Here is a 22,266-nt window from a genome sequence, read left to right as displayed (position 1 = left end):
GGAGGGGGGGGGGGCGTGGGGGAGATCCCTCTTCCCATCCCAATTTGGATCTGCCCCGTCCCCATTCCTCCCTCCTCCTCCTCTGGGTATCCCCTCACACTGACTCACATATGCACTCGTTTGCCTCTCCCGGCCCTAACCGTTCGCCGCCTCCAGTCCTCTCAGTCCACTTCATGATGACACACTGCACGGCCGAGGCCAAGCCGGCGTGTGTGTGCGGCGTCTCCGGCCTCGTCAGAGCACTCAGGAGTCGGCTGAAGTCGCTGCGACGCCTCCTGCTGCTCGCCAGCCGCCGGCAGCCAACCCACGCCTTTGACGGTGGCCGCTGGGATCAACCAGGGCTGCTGAACGGGAAAAACAGGGGGGCAGTGTTAGGCTGCTGTGGACCAGCACACCCCAGTTTGTCTGTGAGTAGCCCTGAGTGAGTCAGTTTGTCTCTGTGTGTTCAGAAGTGTCTGTTTTATTCTTACTCTGGACTCTGACGGTGAAAACAGCAGACAGATGACAGCTTTACAACCTTGAAATAATGTATATTATTTATTTGGCGCTATACAAATAAAATTGAATTGAATTGAATTGAATTGAATTGAATTGAATAGTGTTACACTGCAGCTCTGTGTGACAAACCCTGAACGCCTCAGCAGGTGGTTCGGATTGGGAGGAGGTTCAGGTCGACACCTCATGTTTGTGTGTCCTCTAGTCTCGTGTGAAAGTTGCGCAACACCACAAACTGGAAAACTTGACCCGGTGAACACTGGGGGAAAAAACACCGGGACTTCCTGGTCCTGCTGCTGATGAAGCTGTTTGAACTAAAATCTAGTTCAGCTTAATTAAAACTGAATGTTGTGTAAATCTTTGTCCTGTTTCTTTGGTTTAATGTTAATTTATTGAACTCCTCCGGTCGTCCTCTGAGCTTGAGCCTCCATTTTTATACTGTGACCTACATCATTAGGAGATAATGAGGGAAATATATTTTAAGTTCTGGGCTCCTTGTGGGTAAAAACATTTTCTAGTTGTTTTTTATTTGATGTGAGTTTATTGGAGCTTGGATTCAGTGACACTCTGGTGGAAACAGGTTTGAGCAGATCTGGCACCAGAGCTGCAGGTACCAAAACAGATCTGCAGCTACAGCTTGTTGAAGTGTTTGTGTTAGTGGAATCAGCTGGTGGCGTGGCGCTGTGTCAGAAACCAGACGGAACACAGACACAACTTCTTTGTCAGGTTTATCTGGAAGAACAGCAAAATGAATCATTTTTAAAATCTGTGGACTGAAGAGGAGTCTTAGAAAAGTACAGCAAGCATTGAGTGTGAGTGTGTGAGGGGTGTTGGGAGGTGGGGAGGGAGGGAGGGGACGGGGGGACGGGGGGGGTCATGTTACCACTACCCTCATCCTCTCTAACACTGACGTGTCCTAACATCAGCTTTGAATACCTTTGTTCCAAATTAAGATTTGCACCATTGGAGAGACTCAGCTGCAGGGACCAGCTGCTGGAACATGAACATTCATCAGAACATTGACTTTAAACTCAGAGCACACTGAGTCACTGATCGATTAGCGTCGACAAGAGGATGACTTTCCAACACACCTGCACCAGAGACATTTAGATGTGTGAATATCTTCGGGAAAACTCATTGATTGATAATTTATTAAGAAAAAATACTGATTTGTTTTTACTCAAAATGTGAGAATGAGCTTCTCTTTTCAGTTTTTTTTATTGTGAAGTGAAAATCTTTGGGTTTTAGGTTGTTGGTCAAACAAAACAACACATCTGAAGTCGTCACCTTGGATTTTTCACGAGTTTCTGACCTCAACAATGAATTAATTAATGGAAAAAATTATCAACAGGTTAATTGATAATGAAAATGATTGTCAGCTGCAGACGTTATCTTGTCTGTGCCAATACAATACCTGACTTTTAGAGTCAAAATAAAACCAGATAACACAGCAGCACAATCCTCTTCTCCTGTCTCCACAGACCTTATTTCCACTGCCTCTGCCTCAGTCCTGATACGAGCCTCTGCTCTGCAGCAGCTGCGACTGTTACACATTCACATTCCTCATTGCGCATAATAAGAGAATCTCCCTGCAGCCACACACACACACACACACACACACGCTTGTGCTTATTTCCCCGTCTGACCAAAGGTTAAAAACGTGTGCAGAGTTTAAGTTAATTTGATGTGACTGCCTGCTGTGATGTGTCTGTTGGGGAGGTCTGTTGCTGCTGTGTGCAGATCAGTATAACAACATCACACTGATTCACTCCACTCATGAGAGCTCTTTAATTAGATCTGATGGTGGACAGATGATGTGAAGTGTTGCAGGGCTGCTGTGCTGCGTCCTCCAGCTGTGTTACTAACCTGTTAACTGCTTCTGACGGATTCTGCTGCTTTGTTTTCAGTCAGTGGAGATGTCAGGGAGGATATTTCCACATGTTTTAACGTGTCAGAGAATTTTGAAGTGGGTTTTAAAAGCTGATGACCTGCATTACCTGATGTGTTAGCCTCGCACACACTCAGAGGTAGTTTAGAGTTCAATATCTTGCCCAAAGACACTTTGACATGTGGCCTGGAGCAGCAGGGGATCAAACAACCAACCTGCTGATTAGTGGACGACCCCCTTTACCTCCTGAGCCACAGCCCGTCTAATTAAAGCTGCCTAATTAGTTTTAGCTCATTATCTTCAGACTGGACAAAGAAATGATTAATTTAGAAAATAATCCTAGTTTTTAGCTGTAGTCTGATTCTCCAGGTGGCGTCCTCCTCTGTATCCTCTTCCCCTGCCTTTTACCGTTTTCAAAATCCCTGTCACCGCAGGAAACGACAACCTGAAGACGTGTCAAGTGTCTTTGCTGTTTTTTTCTGCGAGGGAATCAGTTATTTCAGTGACAGTGTGAAAACAGCTACTAAACAGCCCTTACTGATCTTATTCGACTGACCTGTATTGATGAAGCTCAGAACAAAGGAGTCAGTGAGACAGTTTCTTCAGCTGCACAGTGAGGATGATGATGATGATGATGATGATGATGATGATGATGATGATGATGATGTGATCTCACAGTTTAAATTTGTGACTCGTGGTGATGTCACACTGTTCGTAGCCTGGATTTTGTTCATCGTGGACGTGTTTGCATGAGTGTGTGACAAAAATACACTTTAATAAGTCGCCGGAAGAGTGAAGCGGAAGCTGTGTGTGTTTGTGTGTTTCGGTATCACACAGTTGAGATGGAAATAAACAGGGACAATGTGGTGGAAAGAGACGCAGGTAAAATGTGTGTGTGTGCGCATGCAGGTGTGTATACGTGTCATTTTGTGTCCGTGTGTGTGTGAGTGTGTGTGTGTGTGTTGCTCAGAGCACAGGTGCAGGGTTTGCAGTTTTAATCCTGTGATTAAGAGGTGCTACATGAGCATCCTGTCGCTTCAGCTCTGATCCTCCATCTGTGTTCTGACTCACACACACACAAACACACACACACACACACACACACACACGTACATATTTGAAATGTCAACAGTCTTAAACTATGCAGCTTTCCAAACATTTCTCCGTCTATTTTCACCGCGGCGTCTGAACTCTGCTTTTGTTGGTTTATCAGCTGTTTGCGGCTCCCGGCGCTGAGCTGCGTTCAGAGGCTCCATCAGCTCAGTCTGGATGATGAAGCTCATTTACATACGGCGGCGTGATGTTCCACACTTGATGACATGCAGTGTAAATTGCGTGTTTGTGTGCACTTGTGTGGCTCAGAGCAGAGCTGTTGGCGGATTGAACCTGAGTTCAGACCTGAGACGATTCATCCATTTATTTGCTGTAAATCTGATTATTTGTTTAAGGTTGTTTTTTTTTAAGCAAAAATACCAAAAGTTTCTCAAATGTGAATATTTGCTGTTTTTTCTGAGTCTTCTGTGACAGTAAACTGAATATTTTTGGGATATTTGAAGACATCAATCAGACTTTAGGAGATTATAACAGCTCTGTGAAATTTAATCAACTAAACAATTTATTGGTTAATTAAGAAAGAAAATAATAGATAGTTGTTGTAGTTGGTGAGTTTTCATTGATGTATCAAAACAGTAGTTATTTATAACTTGAGAAACACAAACATGTTTTTCTTCATTACCAAATGGAGCCATACAAGATGTTTGTCCAAATAAAATCCAGTTCAAACACAGATTGAGCCCAGAGCCGACCCAGTCCAGTTTAATGTGTCATAATAATATAGGACACTGGACTTTTACTCGTAATGGAGTAGTTTTAAAGTTATTAGTTATGAGTAATTTTAGTAAAATATCTAAATACTTCCTGCACTACTGCACATCTGGCTGCACCCCCCCCCCCAGCCCCCCCCACTTCAGTCTGCAACCTTTTCCCATGAGAAAGAAGAGAGAGGAAAAGAAAGACAGAGAGGAGAGGTGAGAACCGTTCAAATAAAGATAGAAAAAGTGAGAAAGTAGGAGGGAACGAGGGAGGAAAGGAGGGAGGGAGGGAGGCAAAGGGAGAGAGAGATAGAAACAGAGAGAGAGAGAGAGAGAGAGAGAGAGACAGAGAGAAGTGTCAGGGACGAGCAGAAGCCGGCGTCGGCTCCATCCTGTCGCCTCGACGTCGACGCACAGGAGCATGTTAGCGCCACAGAAGCTCAGCCGCAGTCGGGACTACAGGACCCATAATACACTGGGACACCCAGCAGCCAACACCTGGGACCTGCAGGTATGGAGAGGAGGAAGAGGAAGAAGAGGAGAGGGAAGCAAGTGAAGTAGGAGGAAGGTGTTGACAGAGAGAGTGAGACAGAGGACAGAGGGTGAAGAGGATGTTTACTGGTGGAAATGTAGTGTGAATGTGTTCACCTGTTCACCTGTTCACCTGTTCACCTGTTTACCTGTTCACCTGTTTACCTGTTTACCTGTTTACCTGTTCACCTGTTCACCTGTGTGGTTATGGCATCATTACGTGGAGCATCAAGAGGAAGCTTCAGAAAGAGTTAACTGTTGAAGGACGGATGGTGCCGCTGATTGTACACACACACACACACACACACACACACACACACACACACACACACACACACACACAGACTTGCACAGTATGGTGTCATTAGTCACTGAGCTACAGCGGGAAGCAGGTATCGGGGGTGGTTCCATGACAACTGTCCGTGTGTGTGTGTGTGTGTGTGTGTGTGTGTGTGTGTGTTGTAGTTTCCCGCTGTGCGGATGACGAACATTCGGGAACCCTGCTCAACCTGTTGTGTGATTCACTGACACGTGAAATCTGGACGAGAGGGAGAAATGTTGTTGTAGTTTACCTTTAGATTTACCTGCTGCTTTATCAACTACATTTCCCAGAATGCCTTCTTGAAAACATGTCTAAATTTACTCCATGACTATTTAGTTGTCTTTTAATGTGGAAGAGATAAACTTTAATGCATTCTGGTTGATTGATGCTTGTTGCTAACTTGCCTGCTGGTGAATTAAAAAGCACAGATCAGTTAATGTAGAAACATTGTATGTGGCCGTAAGTATGTGGACACACCTTTGCCCTCTCTGTTGTGTACTTGCTGCCTGTTTAATGTGGTATTCAGGACGTTGTGTCGTCACTCTAACGTCTGTGACTCTGCAGACATGTTAACTCATCCTCAGACCACAGGTAACCCGTGTGGTGCAGACGATATGATGAGTTTTGGTTTGATTTGCTGCTTAAATTTGCATGTTAATTAGGTCAAAGTGACTTTATTTACTTCTGTAAGGATTCTTGATGAGAGTTTACTAGTGATGTGTGTATTTGTGTTTTTCTGATCACTGATGTCAGACAGGCGAGTCCGCTGGGCGCCCACTGACCTATGGCACAAAAAACTTGAATTTCAACACTGTGAATTTCAGATCCTGAAAGTGTGTGTGCGTGTGTGTGTTACAGGATGATGTGCCAATTAAGGAGATCAGTATCACTCACCATGTGAAGGAGGGGTCCGAGAAGGCTGACCCCCGACAGTTCGAGCTGCGCAAAGTGCTGGGACAAGGCTCCTTCGGCAAGGTACCTGTGTGTGTGTGTGTGTGTGTGTGTGTGTGTGTGTGAGTTTATAAACCTGTCTGTGTTTGTGTGTGAGTGGGCGTTAAGTGTGTGTGTAAGTGTGGGCTTCATTTCCACTCAGATCAGCGTAATGTTTCTCCTGTGCCAGTGTTTGAGAGCCCGTTGCCATGGAGACGGCAGAGTGAGGGCCCTTCACACTCCTGCTCAATGTCGTCGTCTTTATGAATGAACAATCAGCTTGTGTGTGTGTGTGTGTGTGTGTTTCTGTTTATGTTAATCTACAAGTATGACCTAGAAAATGGGGCTAACCCAAACAAACACACACACACACACACACACACACACACACACACACACACACACACACACACCGAAACCCCTTAAAAGATACATACACACTACATTTCACACACACATATAAATATAACATAAAATAAATGCCCCAGCAAGTGACCAAATAACTGTGTGTGTGTGTGTGTGTGTCTGTGTGTGTGTGTGTGTGTGTTTAGGTGTTTCTGGTGAGGAAGATCACAGGGCCAGATGCTGGTCAGCTGTACGCCATGAAGGTCCTGAAGAAAGCCACACTGAAAGGTACAGAGAGTGACGTGAAACTTTTCTTCATACACGTGACTGAAATCCACGAGAATCCATCCAGTTAAAAAAACAGTTTCCAGTTAAAAAACAGTTTCCAGTTAAAAAACAGTTTCCAGTTAAAACACCAGTTTTCCTTTAAAATGACTTCTGGTCATTTTAAATCCATCATTTCTAACCTGTTAACTTCTGTTTGTACCTGTTTTAATTGATTTCCTGGACATTATTTATTAACTGTATTTATGAGTTTGTTTCAATCGACTGTTTCTCTTTCACCTTGTATGTTTTCATTATTTGGATTTGCTCGACTTCACTGTGCCGTGTAAATAGAGATAATATATAAAACGTATCACCAGTTTCAGCTTGAACGAAGAATTTTCTCTTAAACCAAACAGTTTGAGTCCAGTTCATGAACATAAAGAGAAAAAAGTCTGAGCTGTGTAACTTACTGCTGCAGGTAAAGAGGCCAATAAACACAACCTGAACAGGTGAGCGTGACAGTCCCGTCTGATGGGACGATGATAGAGGACGCAGCAGGTGAAGGAACGTTCTGGCTCCTGTAGTAACTCTGAGGTTTGAGTTTGTCCAGTGCTGATCATTAAAATCCAAATTTGAAAGACGAAGATAAATAATAATCTTTAATCTTTATATTCCAAGACAAAGGTTTTTGGATTTTACTTTGTCTCAGACGTCAGCTCCATGGACGAAGTCATCCGGATGTTTCTGGAGAGTTTTAGGTGTTTAATTGTTTTGTTTGCTCAGTCGTCATTTCCCAAAAAGGAATTTCACATATGAACATGAGACCAAACAGAGACACATACACCATCTGCTGGTGGAAACAAATACAACCTTTATCTTGTCCCTGGCTTCCTCTTAGTTGGTGTGTTTTTCCTCTTTCTCAGTTTGTTTGTTTGTTTGTTTCTTCCCTTCCATGTTTCTTCCCATTTCCTTTCCTGTTGCGTGTTTTCTTCTTCTCTCCCCGTGATTCAGTTTGTCATCTGCTGTCATCTCGGCTCCTCTCCAGCCAAAACAGAAACCGAATAAGGGAGGCTGTTTTATTTTGGCTTTCATGTAAGAGCTGTATCTGGTGATTTATGTGGTTTCCACTCTCTCTCTCTCTCTGTGTGTGTGTGTGTGTGTGTGTGTGTGTGTGTGTGTGTGTGTGTGTGTGTGTGTGTTCCCAGTGCGGGACCGGGTCAGGACAAAGATGGAGAGAGACATCCTGGTGGAGGTCAACCATCCCTTCATCGTCAAACTGCACTACGGTGAGTCACACAATAACAAACCTCCTTGATGAGTCACCAGCGCCGCGCCGGCCAATCAGAGCTCATTACTCCTCTTTTAGCAAGCAACAAAGCTGGCAGTGGAAATGTTCAGCAAGCAGGGAACTTCTCAGATCTTATCTAAATTCACTTTCCTCTCTCTCTCTCTCTCTCTCTCTCTCTCTCTCTCTCTCCCGTCCTTCCTGCAGCGTTTCAGACGGAGGGGAAGCTCTACTTGATCTTGGATTTTCTGCGAGGAGGAGATCTCTTCACTCGTCTCTCTAAGGAGGTAACACCTGTTTCAGCTCAGTGCATCAAAAACAACAAAAAAAAGAAACAAACAAACAGAATAATCTGCATGAAGAAAAGAAATAAAAGAAAAACATACAGCAAATAAAAGAACTGCATCACTCAGATATTTATTGTCTCTAATGGAGGAAGGATCAGTGATAATGTTAAACACTGGATGTTTTCAACACAGAGCTCAGTGTGAGTAGTTTTATTTAAAGAAGCACAGAACAATGAAAAAGTCAGTACATTGATGTTTCCTTGTGTGTGTGTGTGTGTGTGTGTGTGTGTTGTAGGTCATGTTCACAGAGGAGGATGTGAAGTTTTACCTGGCCGAACTCGCTCTGGCGCTCGATCACCTTCACGGCCTCGGCATCATTTACAGAGACCTCAAGCCTGAGAAGTAGGCGCACACACACACACACACACACACACACGCACACACACACACACACACACACACACACACACACACACACACACACACACACACAGTTTCCCTGCAGAAAGTTCCGTCAGGATACAAAAATCATTTCTGTCGTTTCAGCATCCTGCTGGATGAGGAGGGACACATCAAGCTGACTGGTGCGTAACGTGACACTTGAGTTGTGTATTTCCGTGTGTTTCTGTCGGTGTGTATCGACTCCTCCTGCAGCTGCTGCACGCCACTGAAACCTAACGAAGCTTTGTCATTGCCGTGTGTTTGCTTATGATGTTTTCACTGGCAGCTCAAGCTGCTGTAAATCATAATAACTCGTCATTTATCGCTGATTTCTGTGTGTGTTCAGACTTTGGCCTCAGCAAAGAGTCAATAGACCACGAGAACAAAGCCTACTCCTTCTGTGGGACCGTGGAGTACATGGCTCCTGAGGTGGTGAACAGGCGGGGACACACGCACAGCGCCGACTGGTGGTCGTACGGCGTGCTCATGGTGAGAGGACGCTGCTCGCTCAGTGGTCACACCGCAGACCGACAGGCTGCGGGGGGGGGCATTGTCATGACGCCCCCCTGCTACTTGTGTCCCACCTCAGTTTGATCATTAACTTGGCCTCAAATAATCTGGATGGAGTCAAAGCAGTCCAGTGTGCTGTGATTCAGAGGAGAAATCCAGTGGCGGGGGCCGGGGCCGGTTCTGATGCTGTTTGAATTTTGGATCCATCTCCAGGTTTCTGAGACATTTGATTAGCTCTGTCTTACACCAGCTGTTCTTCATCAGGACGGAGCCGCTGCAGAACACTGCACAGCAGGAACGTAGACTGTGAGAAAATCAGAGATCCAGTTCTTTGAAGATCCGTTTTTGAGCTTTAGGCTGCAACAAATAATTATTTTTATTAATAATTGACAGTTATTTTCTCAATTACGAACCGTCAGAAAATATTAAATTTAGGAATTTCCTGAAGCTCAGGCTGATGTCTCAGAAGATTATTGATTTGTTAGTAAAAGAAAAACAGCCAATCCTCAAAATGAAGAAGTCGGAACTGAAGAGTGGTTGATATTTTTGTCTTTATTATTCCACTGTCTGTTATCAACTTTCAGTCTGTGTCCAATAATCACACACAATGCATTATGTCATTATGTCATTTTATATATCTTATACAGTCTGTAGGTTATATAGTTATCACTGTAAACACACTTTACACTGGACTGTGTTAAACTACACACTGTGTGCTTCCGTTTAACAAAGGCTCAGAAATACATTTTACTTTTAAGCAATGTGACTGTGACTTTAATGGAACATGTTGTTATTATATTATTATATGTTTGGATCTTTAGTTTTATTCGTGCTCGAGCTGTTGTTTATTGCCCCAGGCCTGTAACCTGGGAGTAGGAGAGGGGCAGAGGTTTAAAACTCTCACCGTGCTGCTTTTGTCTCCTCTTTGTCTTAGTTTGAGATGCTGACGGGAACGCTGCCGTTTCAGGGCAAAGACCGGAAAGAGACCATGACCATGATCCTCAAGTAAGACACTTTATACTGTCCAATCACAGCGAGCGGCTGCTGTTACAGCTTTCTGTACAGCAGAGAGGAGGCAGAGAGACGCGTGAGGCTCCCCTCCTCCCCCCACAGAGTCAGCCCAGAGGGAAGGATTTATAATAGAGGAGATAAAGTGCAGCACTCAGGAGGAAGAGGAGGATGAGGATGGACAGAGCAGACAGGAGGGATGGAAGAAATGGACTCAAGTGTGCTGGTAGCCATTTATAACAATGAGGGAGGAAACGGAGGAGGTGACAGAAGATTAGGGGGGAGGAGAAGCGAAGAGAGAGAAAGACTAATTATGTTGGAGTTCGTCAGAGAAAAAAAAACAAATCAGAGGAAATATTAACCCTCCTGTTTCCTGCGTCGTCTCTCTCTCTCTCTCTCTGACTGTAGAAAATGCTGAGCAGAGACTCTGCAGACCGCTGAGTGTGTTTCCTGTCTGTGTGAGAGACTGATTATCATCTAGTCTTTCACATACTTTCATTTTGGATATGCAATATGGACATTTGATGACAGCTGCACCTTGCTGCAGACATGCTGTGTCTTTAATACCAAACCCACAGCTTTCAGTTTCATCCCCCCCCTCTCTGTCTGTCTCTGTGTTTTCACAGGGCCAAGTTGGGAATGCCACAGTTCTTGAGTTCAGAAGCTCAGAGTCTCCTCAGGAACCTTTTCAAACGCAACCCTGCCAACAGATTAGGTATCGTCATTTTCTTCTGAACTGATCGAATCAGAGTATCTCATCTCCTCCAGATGAAGACACGAGCCTCCTCTGAAAACAAGGATTAAAAATATAAGATACAAAATATAAAATATAACCCTTCCACCTGTGATTAGGGAGCTCACAGAAGGACCCAACAGTCTGGCTCAGTTTCTGTCCCAGTAGTTCCCCATCACCTGATTTGTCACTAATGAGCTGGAGCCAATGAGAGGATCCCACTGAGTCTGGTCTCTGACCACTGAAACTGGACCAGCTGAAGTCTGAGGTCAAACGTTTAAACATGAAGGATTCTGGGATGTTGAAATGTGAGGCGTCACACTGATCTAGCAGATGAAAAACTACAAAAATGTGTATTTAGAGTTTTAAATTTAATTTCCAGGTTCTAACATAGTAGTAAAGTAGAACAAAACAAATATTTTCAGCACTAACAAACCTGTTTTTCCTCCTGTCAACAAATCACATGAATGTCTCTTAATAACAGGTGTGGTCTGAACCATCTGATTCCTCTGAGCCACTGAGCTCCATTGTTTCCAAAAACTATTAAAAACACATCACTTTGACATTTTCCTTCTTCACCATGAACACACACACACACACTGGTTTATTCTGACTCAGTCCTACACACAGTCCTGCTGCGCAAACACTCACTCCAGCTCCAAATGTGGATTCATCTTTTACTCTGTCTGTGCTGCTTTAGCTGTGTTTGGGTCTGTGTGGGACTCAGTCCCAACACAACCTTGATCAATCCTACATTGTTTGAAAGCTCCACGTCTCCTGATTGTATCTGTGCAAAGTGTTTGAGGATCCAACAGCTGCCGACACAGAGCTGGTTCAGACCGGTGGCTGCAGAGTGTTTTCCAAATCTGTTTGCAAAGAAAAAATAGGCAAGCCAAAAAAAACAACAACATTTCTACATGTCCATGCCTCTGCAGCTGTGGCTCAGTGTCTCTTTTTGGTTGTAAAATTTAAAGAGCAGACCTGGGTTATGACAGTAACCTTTTTTTGGGGACATTATTTTCAGGCATATGTCCGGTAACAGGTTAATCCGCCACAGAAAATAGTCCCTGACAAATCTTTCCTCTCCCACTGAGCAGCTGTTTGAAGAAATTACTTTTATTTATTTTTTTAATGAATGTTTTTAAAGCCTTCAACAGGAGCCAGTGTCTGTGGGGATTGAACAGTGAGGTTGTGATTACAGGTCACTCTGCCTCCTGCTGGTCTGTCCAGGACTGACAGCTGATGTTGGGTTTCTTTGCAGGAGCTGGACCAGATGGAGTAGAGGAGATCAAGAGGCATCACTTCTTCAACACCATCGACTGGAATGTGAGAGTCTAACAGCCAGAGACACTGAAACGAGTTGAAATAAAAAATATTCATGTCTTTTATTATTTGGTCTCGACTGTGTTTCATTCAGCATCATCTTCCTCTCTCCTCAGAAACTGTACCGCAGAGAGATCCACCCACCGTTCAAACCGGCCGCAGGACGACCTGACGACACTTTCTATTTTGATCCAGAGTTCACAGCTAAAACACCCAGAGGTACCAGACTGTCACCTCATCTCCTCCTCCTCCTCCTCCTCCTCCTCCTCCTCTTCTTCCTCTTCACATGCTGCTGAGATGAACTACATTCTCAATAAAGCCTCATTTCATTGAGCAGTGAGGATTAACAGCTGTTTCTGTGTCGGCCTCAGACTCTCCGGGGGTCCCTCCCAGCGCCAACGCCCATCAGCTCTTCAGAGGATTCAGTTTTGTTGCCATAACAGAAGAGGAGACACAACCACTACCCAATGCTATTGTACAGGTACAGACACACATGTATTTCTCAGTGTAGTTACACAGAGCCTCAGATACAGAGAGAAAACAGCATCTCGCCTCCCACCGTCTCCCAGAAAGGTTCCTGGACACCTCCTCAGGTGTTCCCACCCTCATCTCTGAATAATCTGATCCAATCTGAACCCCTGTGCTTCAACGCCAGTGCAGTGATGAGTGGTTTTACCCACAGTGCACACAGCAGTGTCCCAGCTGAGCAACCTCGCTGCTGCTGCTGCTCCGTCACAGAAAAGGAACTGAAATAGAAATAATTTCTACTATGCATCCAGTTTGCTGATCGTTAACTCTGCAGATCCTTCAAGCTGTAATGAAGTGGATCCTCCAGGTGGCAGAGACCTGTTGTGTGATGTGCAGAAGTCTGGATCTGATTAAATCTGACTGGGTCGTCTGTCTGAGGCTGAGCGACTTTAAATGACTAATAATGTGCTAGATGCACTTGAAAGCTCCTGATGAAGCCGCTACGTAGACGTCAGGATCCAAACTAACAATCTGATGCTCGAGCACACGCCCACAAAACCACCGTAACGCCCTCAGTTATTGATACTACTGTACTGTTGATGTTTGTGTCTGTGCACGTAGCAGCTGCACCGAAGCACGTCGCAGTTCTCAGACGCCTACGAGATCAAAGAGGACATCGGCGTCGGCTCCTACTCCATCTGTAAACGCTGCATACACAAAGGAACCGGCATGGAGTACGCAGTCAAGGTAAGAACACACGGAGCCTGCAGCGTGACGTCCACGTCCAGCTTCTCCAGCGCCGTAAACACCGTCTGTCCTCGTTACAGATCATCAACAAGGCCAAGAGAGACCCGACGGAGGAGGTGGAGATCCTGCTGAGATACGGACAGCACCCTAACATCATCACCCTCAAGGACGTGAGTCAGGCTGAACTTAGAGAGATGTAGCTGTGAGGTCACAAAGGTCAATGATCCTGTGATTCTGGTGCTTTTATACTGATGCACTTTAAATTGAAATCCACTTCAGAGCAGCATCTTATTGTGAAAATCTCCTGGTGTTTACCCAATGTGTGACTCAGTCGGGGTCACTGGTGACTTTATCTGTGTGGACACAGAGAAAACAATGATATTCCTGCTCTGATGCTAATGGCTCCTCTCTAGTTTCAGCTTTTCTGTGACTCACTCTTAATTTGAGTTAAAAATATCGTTTTGCTACTGGGTGAAAATTGCCTCACTTGCATCAGTTCCAGTAACAAAAGACAATTTTTTATCTGCATTCATGTTTTAGTTCAGTTGCTTTTCTGGCTGCTGCACAGATGATTCAGCTCTTTGTCTAAACGCCATAGATAAAGTGATTTTCAGTCGTTTTAGTCGAGTTCTTTTATCTCTACACTGCATCTGTGTCTTACTTCTTCTTTGCTGCTGCGACGCTTTGAATAAATTCGAACTTATCTTAAATATACGTGACACAAAAGTTCACCTTCTCATCCGGCAGTTAAAGCTGGGTTATGAAATTTGTAGTAAAATGTGTTGAAACACGAAAACTGTCAAGTGTTGAAAATCGGCTTTAAGTATTTACTCAAACCTTTTAGGAACTTGAAACTATATTTAGTTGAAGTAATAACTGGATTAAAACATCTTTATTTAATGATTATTTTTATTATCCACTGACATGTTGATTATTTTCTGATTAACTGATCAATGGTTACGTCTATAAAATGTCAGGAAGTTGTGAAATTGTCTTGGAGTCAAAGCTGATGTCTTCAGATGTCCTGTTCAGTCGGCATTAAACGTTTTCTGACTTTAAACCAGATTCACAGCAAAGTTACTGTACAAAGTTGAACAACTCTCTGTGAACCTGTTGATCATTTCATTGATCAATACATTTGTCTTACAGTGTATTTAAATGTGAAAATGTTCAATCAGAAAACTAAGAAAACCAGTAAATATTCATAGAGAATCTGGAATCAGAGAAACTTTGATGTGTTTGCTTTAACAACAGCGATTAAATCAATCAATGAATCAGTGATTAAAATAGTTGTCAAATACCTCTACATCTTAATTTTCCCTCCAACTGCAGCCCATGTGAAGCTGCTGGATTCAGTGACTGAGTGAATCCGTTAGCTGCTGTGACTGAGTGTGGGTGGATTTGTCTCCGTGTGGTAGGTGTATGACGACGGCCGCTCAGTGTTCCTGGTGACGGAGCTGATGAAAGGAGGCGAGCTGCTGGACAAAATCCTGCGGCAGAAGTTTTTCTCCGAGAGAGAAGCCAGCGCTGTTCTGTACACCATCACCAGGACGGTGGAGTACCTGCACGTGCAGGGGGTACGCTGCTCATCCTCCTCTTCTTCTATGGTTTCTGATGTTTCAGTACCAGAAGTAAAACAAAGAGACGAGCCACTTACTGCTGCTCAGTTTTCATTTAGTTTCAGTTTGGATCGGAGCTTGAATGACATTAAACTGGAAAAGAATCTGAATTTTCTATTTGAGGATTTATTCACACTGAATTAATTTCACACAGAAACAAATGGACAAAACAGTGACTGGTTAAATGTGGGTGTGATTGACAAGAAGAAGAAATTAAAACGTCAGGTCGGCTCTGTCCTAATGATTCCAAGGAAAGAGCTGCGTGATAATTACAGGAAAAATACAGACAGAGTTCTGTTAGCTGTGTTGAGTTTATTATTTACTTCCAGGTGAATTTCCATGAAAGAAACTGCTCCATTTAAACCCCAGTGAATATTAATGACTCATTTATTTATTCTTGGAAACAGTTTTTAGACACTTGTAACTGTAACTTGTAACAAATCACCTGGAGATTATTTACAAACCAGTTATCAAACGATTTGTGCAACATTTCTTTAATGTTACAACAGGTGAAAAGTCCTGTAAGAATCTGTGAAGGTATTATTATTATTATTATTATTATTATTATTCCTTTTTGTTTCAGTTATTAAAATTTCATCATATTTGTTGCACATTTTTTAATTTATTTCAATTTATGGACACTTTATCTTCCCACCTTTGACACTATCACGTAAACCAAGAGGCTGTTTTGTCTACACAGATTAAAATGTATGTATTTATTTGTCTTCAGTAGTTTTTCCCAGTTCGACACAACAGTTTGAAGAAGCAACAACAAGAAGTCGGGTCAGAAATCACAGTCTGACCTCATGGTCTCCCTTGTGTTTGCAGGTGGTTCACAGAGACCTGAAGCCCAGTAACATCCTCTACGTGGACGAGAGCGGGAACGCCGAGTCCATCAGGATCTGTGACTTTGGTTTCGCCAAACAGCTGAGAGCGGAGAACGGCCTGCTCATGACGCCGTGTTACACGGCCAACTTTGTTGCCCCAGAGGTAGGTCAGCTCCTCAGAGTCGGGGTCCAGGTCTGGAACCTGATCCATCATCATCACACCACAGACAGACGCCGAACAATATTTGTTGGCAGCTGGCAGGTTTGGGTGTTTATTATCATGATAAAGAGAAAGATGCAGGGAGGATGTGGAGGTTTGATGTTTTCCACCTTCATTTGTGATGGTGTATTTTTAGATTTCTTAGTTTTATGTTGTGTATTTTGTATATTATATTTACAAACAGCTGACATATTCAAGAATAGTAAACTTGTTGTAGGTGTTGAAGCTGTGTCAGAGCAGGGTGAGAGGAAAGGAAAGCAGATGTTTGTGCAACTGTTGTGTGTGTTTGTAGGTGTTGAAGAAGCAGGGTTACGATGCAGCCTGTGACATCTGGAGTCTTGGAGTGCTGCTCTACACCATGTTAACAGGGTTGGTTTGATTTACTGCTTTTTAACTGCTCCACTCTCTGTCTTTAGTTTCATTTAGATGAAACAATTTAAAACTGTTTGTCTAATGATTGTTCTCACTGCTAATTGATTGACTTTTGATTGATCAGTGTTTTTAACACTTGTTTGACTTTTTCCTTGAGTCTGTTTTTGGCTCCAGCAGAGTGTAGATGTTTGATTGAATTATTTTTTCCTCCTACGTCTCCAGCTTCACTCCGTTTGCCAACGGTCCGGAGGACACGCCGGAGGAGATCTTAGCTCGTATTGGCAGCGGAAAGTTCTCTCTCAGTGGAGGATACTGGACGTCTGTCTCTGCTGAGGCGAAGGTGAGGACACCGACACACTCAGCTGCATCATCAAACACACACACTCAAGAAAATGGAGAAAACAAACTAAAAAAATTCCCTCCTTTATTTCCCATGATGCTCCAGTGGAGTTCTGCATCCTGTATGTTGACATGCTTTATACTGATTCAGTGTGACTGTGTGACCTCTGACCCCTCAGGATCTGGTGTCTAAGATGCTGCATGTGGACCCCCACCAGCGGCTGACGGCAGGGCAGGTCCTCAGACACCCCTGGGTGACACACAGGGACCAGCTGCCTAAATACACCCTCAACAGGCAGGACGCGCCGCACCTCGTCAAGGTGACACACAGCTCAGAGCTAACAAAAGCTGTTGTTGGTGCTTGTTAGAGTATAACTCATGTTTCTACAAATCATCACAGTTAATTTAACCTCTGCTCACTGCACGATGCATGTGGCCCAGTCTGACTCAACTGTCCTGGGTCGATTTTTATTCCCTCTCCGCCTCTGTTGGTTGTCATGGAAACGACACAGGCATTTGAGTAAAAAGCCAGTTCACGCCAGACACAAATCTCTGTGCAGATTAAGAGTATTTCATAATAAAAGCCCGCAGACGAGTGAGAGACATACAGTACGTGTCTGTTTCTGAGGAAAGCTGGCGTCGCCGCTGATAGGAGGTTATCTCCGATCTCTGATACTTGTACCAGTCTGATCAGTTCAGTTCAGGCTGTGAAGAACCAGACATATGTGAGCGCTCCGGCAGTCAGAGCGTAGTTTGATTGATGGAGCACGTTTGACACCAAAGACGCTTCACTGACTGAAAATTAGAAATGAGAAATGTTCTCCAGTCGTTCTCCGTCAGGAAATTATCAGAGTTCATGTGACGCAGGAGGTTTGTTTTAACATGAAGCACCAAGCGTCATGTTTGTGAGAAATATTCAGTCAACAGGAGGATGTTGTGCTTCGCTGTGAGGCTGCAGTTGAACTGATTAACTGACCGGACGCTGACTCTGTCTCCTCCCTCCAGGGCGCCATGGCCGCCACCTACTCAGCCCTCAACAGGAACGTCCCTCCGGTCCTGGAGCCGGTGGGCTGCTCCACTCTGGCCCAGCGGAGGGGGGTGAAGAAGATCACCTCCACCGCTCTGTGACCTTTATCCGCCCCCCTCACCTCCTCCCATCAACTCTGACCTCGATCTGACCTCCGCCGGACCACCCCTCCCCTGTCCACTCCGGTCCGGCGGGACAGACTACTGATGGACCTGGGAACCGCTAACGCCAAATAGGAGCACAGAGACCGCCGCTGACCCCCCGCCCTCCCCTCCCTGTCCTGTCCTGCACCTTAATGGACTCTTCTGATTGGATCTCTTCTGCTGTCTTACTGTAGAGTCTCAGCTCTGGTGTCTCCGATCGACAGCCGGACTGAGCTGTAACGACCACCTGTCGACTCCTTTCCCGCTGCGGAGGCCCAGTCCTCCTGCAGCCTTTTTGCTTTGGACAATCAGCGCGTCAGGAAAATGAAAGTACTGTATTTATTTACTTCACCGCCGGAGGAATCTGAACATAGGAACGTGGTGATCTAGTGTATGCATTTAAAGAGCTAGGATCATTGTTATTATAGTGGCGTCATGGTTCTGCGTAGCTGTAGATCCTGCATTTAAACCTCAAGTAGCCTCTGAGATGACGGCATCTACAGGAAAGGACAGAGGGAGTGAGTCAGTGCAGATTAACGTTCGCCCCGCCCCTCGATGTTTGACGTTTAGATTTACCGGCAAATCTCAAAAAAATATAAATTAAGGGAAGAGGAAATCTGAGAGCAAAGGCATCTGGTCCTACCTGGTGTTTGTGGGTTAAAGAAAAGTCTCGGGATTTAGTTTAGAAAATTCTTTTTAGTACTTCTCAGGCAGAGTCTGAGTGTCCAGAGTCCAGTATTTTATAGACCATAAACAAATTCTGATCTGGTTTGTCTCAGCCGGGGCACAGCCCAACATCTGGCTCAAACTCTTGTGACTTTTCTTGACATAAATCTGTTAAAAGAGTAAATTGACAACCAACTCACAAATTCAAAGCTTAATATTCTATATTTTTGTGGTTGTCGACGAATCCCATGAAAAGACCAAAACCAACAGTTTGTCGTTTGTCTCTCATAGTTTCATCCTAGGTTCAGTCGTTTCCTAAAACATAGGAAATAGAGCATTTGGGAACTATTTTCAGCAGCAGATACACACACACAATATTTGATAGTAAGATACAGTCATTGTTGGTTTAGTTCTGCTCATGGGATTTGTTGACAAGAGGAAAAATATATAAAATCACCAGAATTATCACTGAAACAACCTTGAGCTGCTTAGACAAATATTTAAAATCATCTTCAGTGTGAGAAGAAAAATATTTAATTTCATTCTCACTCAAACATGTCGGAAAAACCTCAATCTGAGCTCATAAATCAACAGGAACAGGCAGATTCTGCCTTTTTGGCATCACTTCAAAGTTACACAAGTCAAGTGGACGTGTTGGACGCCCCCCAGTGGCCACGAAACTTAGTGCACTTATCTAAAATTATGCAAAGTGATGGCAGTAAACTGAGTCTGTGGTGGAAAACACACAAAAAGATTTGATTTTCTCTGAATGTTTTATTCTGAAAGTCCTGTGTGCTGCACAGATTTCCCTCCAGTGTCGACGCCTGAGAGCTGAAATTCATTTATGCAAAAGCACTGAGAATCTAAAGTAGTTTTCAGGCTGATAAATCAATAAAACCGAGATTTTTTTTACATAGACATCTTGTCCTGTGCAGCTTTAAGACATCAGTAAAATTAAATTCAATTTGAAGAAACACTTAGAGGCTTTAGGTGCTATGGAACTGGCTTTAACTGAAAAAGACGGGTGATCTCTGCACAGCAAATGTAAGAACATGTAGGCGCCTCATGAATTTCTGTCCTGGTGAGGAGTCAGTCTTTGGGCCGTCAGCCACACCGGTTGTTTGAAGACAACGTGTTGGATTAAAAGATAAAAGGCCAGAGAGCTTCCTGCTTCCTGTGAGGACGACCTTCTGTATGAGCCGCCTGATCATCTCTGTGTGCAGCCGACAGGAGCTGAACTGTAAATACAAACATGTCGAGCAACTCAGGTTTCTATGAATCAAGACAATGCATTTTTATATGTCCCGGAGGAGGGAGATGTACAAAAAAAAAAAAAAAAAAAAGCACACAAATGTGAGTGATGGGACGTGAGCAGGACACAAACAGGCATTTATCAGAAGTCATGAGTCACAGAGTCATGATCCAAAACCTGAGAGATGCTTTGTGTCTTTGTGGACGTTGGTTTTGTGGAGACTCAAACTCCTCAGTCTCGTCTGTGGAGCCACAGGTTTGAGGGATTTTCCACCATGTGACCAAACGGACGATCATCCACGTTCATCGCGTGTGACGACACCAGTGCGTCTGTGACTGTCGTCCGTCAGCGAAACCCTTTAAAAACTCACCTGTGTAGCAGAAAATCTACCTGTAACCACGTCTGGAGCCATTAAAGGGTCAGTTCACCCAGGTCGCTCGAAGACAAACCCCCGGACCCTGTGCAGGTTCAGTTTGACGTCATGGGAATATGCTCCTCAGCTTTTTCAGTACATCACGTTAGTTTGATTCTTCAGGTGAAAACTGTCACTGACACTGAAAATAAGAACAAAGACATCAGATTTCTGCCTCTAGAAACTCTGACCTCTGTAATAATCACTGTATATTATAGGAAACTGGTCATTGACCAAATAATCTGAAGTTAATCTCCAATATTTTTCTGTAACTCAGTGTGAACAATATTCATCTGCATTACATCTCGAGTAGAAAGTATTTCCTGTGAAAACTCTTCACAGTGAGACAGATGTGTGTGGATTTTTCCTTTAAACGCTCTTTAAATGCTGTACTTATTTTTTTTACCGTCACTGTCTTGGCGAGGACGCAGAAATCTCAGAGACAGATTTGTCAAAACTTAAACTCTCAGCGTGAAGATTCACCACCAGGTCAGATGGCGTCAGATTATTTTATTTGATTGTTTCACAACATGAAGCAACAATTAGTGAAATCTCAGCAAATTGTCTGCATCAGAAATATCAACAAATTGAAGAAGCAGGTTTAACTGACTTGCTCTTGCTGCAGATTTCTGCAGCTCAGCGGTTGGAGTTGACTGAGTTACAGTATATAGAGAATAATACTCATATAATAAATGGTAAACATACATCGCCTCCATGACAGTGAGTTCAAGGAAGATATGACCTTGTGGTTAATCTGTGGTTTGGGTGAACTGGCCCTTTAATTACAACCAAAATGTTGTGCTTCAGCTGTTCGATGTGTCCTGTGTGACCTGATCCTAAATATCCACAGGGGTCAGAGTTCAGGGCCTCTGTGCTTTGCCTTCTCCAGCTGTCAGTGCTCTGTTACCTGTGTGTGCCTCTGCTGCAAAAACACTCCCCTCACCCGGGGTCACCCGGGGTCACCTGGTGAGGGGACATGAACTGCGTCGACGAGGGGACTGAAGACAATCAGCGAGCACTAACAAACAAGGATCAGCTTCTTCTCCTCGCTCCAGAAATCCTGCATCTGTAACATCTGCATCCCCTCATGAATCCTGCTCCTCTCCGGACGAACGAGTGAAACCTGCTTCGTCCTCGCTGCGCTCCTGTGAATGTCTGTCGACGTAAAGGCTTAAAACGTCACCGCTCTCACACAAACCTTTGATTTTCTTTTATTTTATATATCAAATGAAATATATAAGTGTTGATCTCTGCCTCGTCTATCCATGTACAGCTCTGGGATAAAGGAATGTAAAAGGAATGATTCTTTTTTTCTGTAATTATAAACAGGGGAATAGCTTTCTCTCTTCTTCTTCTCTCTCTCTCTCCATCTTCCTCTTTCATCTGATCCTGTCAGACGCATTCAGCCCTGCTGCTACACCAGCTCTCTGTTTTTGTACCTGCAGCGAGAGTTGGACTTTCTATTAAAATAACAAATAAAAAGGATAATCAGTCAACAACACATCAGACTTTTATTGATCACTGTGCCGTTTGTAGAAGCTTTTGAATTGACTCTTTTAAAGGATTCTTCTTTCTGGAGTCTGATCAACTGAACCAGGATTAAACAGTTTCATCCAAATCAGACCTGATCACATCAGTTTATGTGATGTGTGAAACTGACTCTTTATTGTGTTTTAGATTCATGTTAAATGGATAAAATTGTCAGTTTTGGCTTCAGTCTTCACTCAATAACTCATAGATTCTTTTGCTAATTTATTAAAACTCAAAAATTGAAATCTCTTATATACTGAAGTATTTAACCGTCTGCTGCAGTCAGGTGCTTGATTCCAGTTCACCTGTGTTAAACTGAATCGACTGGACACAGTTTAGAAAGACTCACCTGAGTATATGAGGCTCCACAGTTCATGTCAGGACAAAAACCAAACCCAGGAGCTGTCTGAAGACCTGAGTAAAGATGTGAAACCAGTTCTGAGGCTCGGAGTGTTTCCAGGAGCTCAG

At 43.9% G+C, this 22,266-nt stretch overlaps 1 protein-coding gene across 2 annotated transcripts in view; it reads left to right on the top strand.

Moving 5' to 3' along the window:
- rps6ka3b (ribosomal protein S6 kinase, polypeptide 3b) overlaps nucleotides 1–21,769 on the top strand; it is a 46,453-nt gene extending 24,684 nt beyond the window's left edge. The window contains exons 3-22 of one of the 2 annotated variants that reach the window (XM_071484456.1): nucleotides 5,906–6,022; nucleotides 6,529–6,610; nucleotides 7,795–7,875; nucleotides 8,082–8,161; nucleotides 8,457–8,563; nucleotides 8,708–8,745; nucleotides 8,949–9,091; nucleotides 10,047–10,117; nucleotides 10,747–10,835; nucleotides 12,115–12,179; nucleotides 12,293–12,395; nucleotides 12,548–12,657; nucleotides 13,266–13,391; nucleotides 13,472–13,561; nucleotides 14,810–14,968; nucleotides 15,839–16,000; nucleotides 16,350–16,426; nucleotides 16,652–16,769; nucleotides 16,948–17,088; nucleotides 17,774–21,769. In XM_071484456.1, the coding sequence (XP_071340557.1) occupies nucleotides 5,906–6,022; nucleotides 6,529–6,610; nucleotides 7,795–7,875; nucleotides 8,082–8,161; nucleotides 8,457–8,563; nucleotides 8,708–8,745; nucleotides 8,949–9,091; nucleotides 10,047–10,117; nucleotides 10,747–10,835; nucleotides 12,115–12,179; nucleotides 12,293–12,395; nucleotides 12,548–12,657; nucleotides 13,266–13,391; nucleotides 13,472–13,561; nucleotides 14,810–14,968; nucleotides 15,839–16,000; nucleotides 16,350–16,426; nucleotides 16,652–16,769; nucleotides 16,948–17,088; nucleotides 17,774–17,896 (2,082 nt within the window). In that variant the 3' untranslated portion in view covers nucleotides 17,897–21,769. The remainder of the gene's footprint in view (nucleotides 1–5,905; nucleotides 6,023–6,528; nucleotides 6,611–7,794; nucleotides 7,876–8,081; nucleotides 8,162–8,456; nucleotides 8,564–8,707; nucleotides 8,746–8,948; nucleotides 9,092–10,046; nucleotides 10,118–10,746; nucleotides 10,836–12,114; nucleotides 12,180–12,292; nucleotides 12,396–12,547; nucleotides 12,658–13,265; nucleotides 13,392–13,471; nucleotides 13,562–14,809; nucleotides 14,969–15,838; nucleotides 16,001–16,349; nucleotides 16,427–16,651; nucleotides 16,770–16,947; nucleotides 17,089–17,773) is intronic. The other variant, XM_071484457.1, reaches the window with a different exon arrangement.
- The last annotated feature ends 497 nt before the right edge of the window (nucleotides 21,770–22,266 follow it).

This window comes from Trachinotus anak, unplaced genomic scaffold, assembly GCF_046630095.1.
Source record: "Trachinotus anak isolate AG129_WGS33_773 ecotype Australia unplaced genomic scaffold, CSIRO_AGI_Tana_v1 ptg000009l, whole genome shotgun sequence".
In the NCBI taxonomy this organism is placed as follows: Eukaryota; Metazoa; Chordata; class Actinopteri; order Carangiformes; family Carangidae; genus Trachinotus; species Trachinotus anak.
This window is presented reverse-complemented; position numbering and strand designations above follow the sequence as displayed.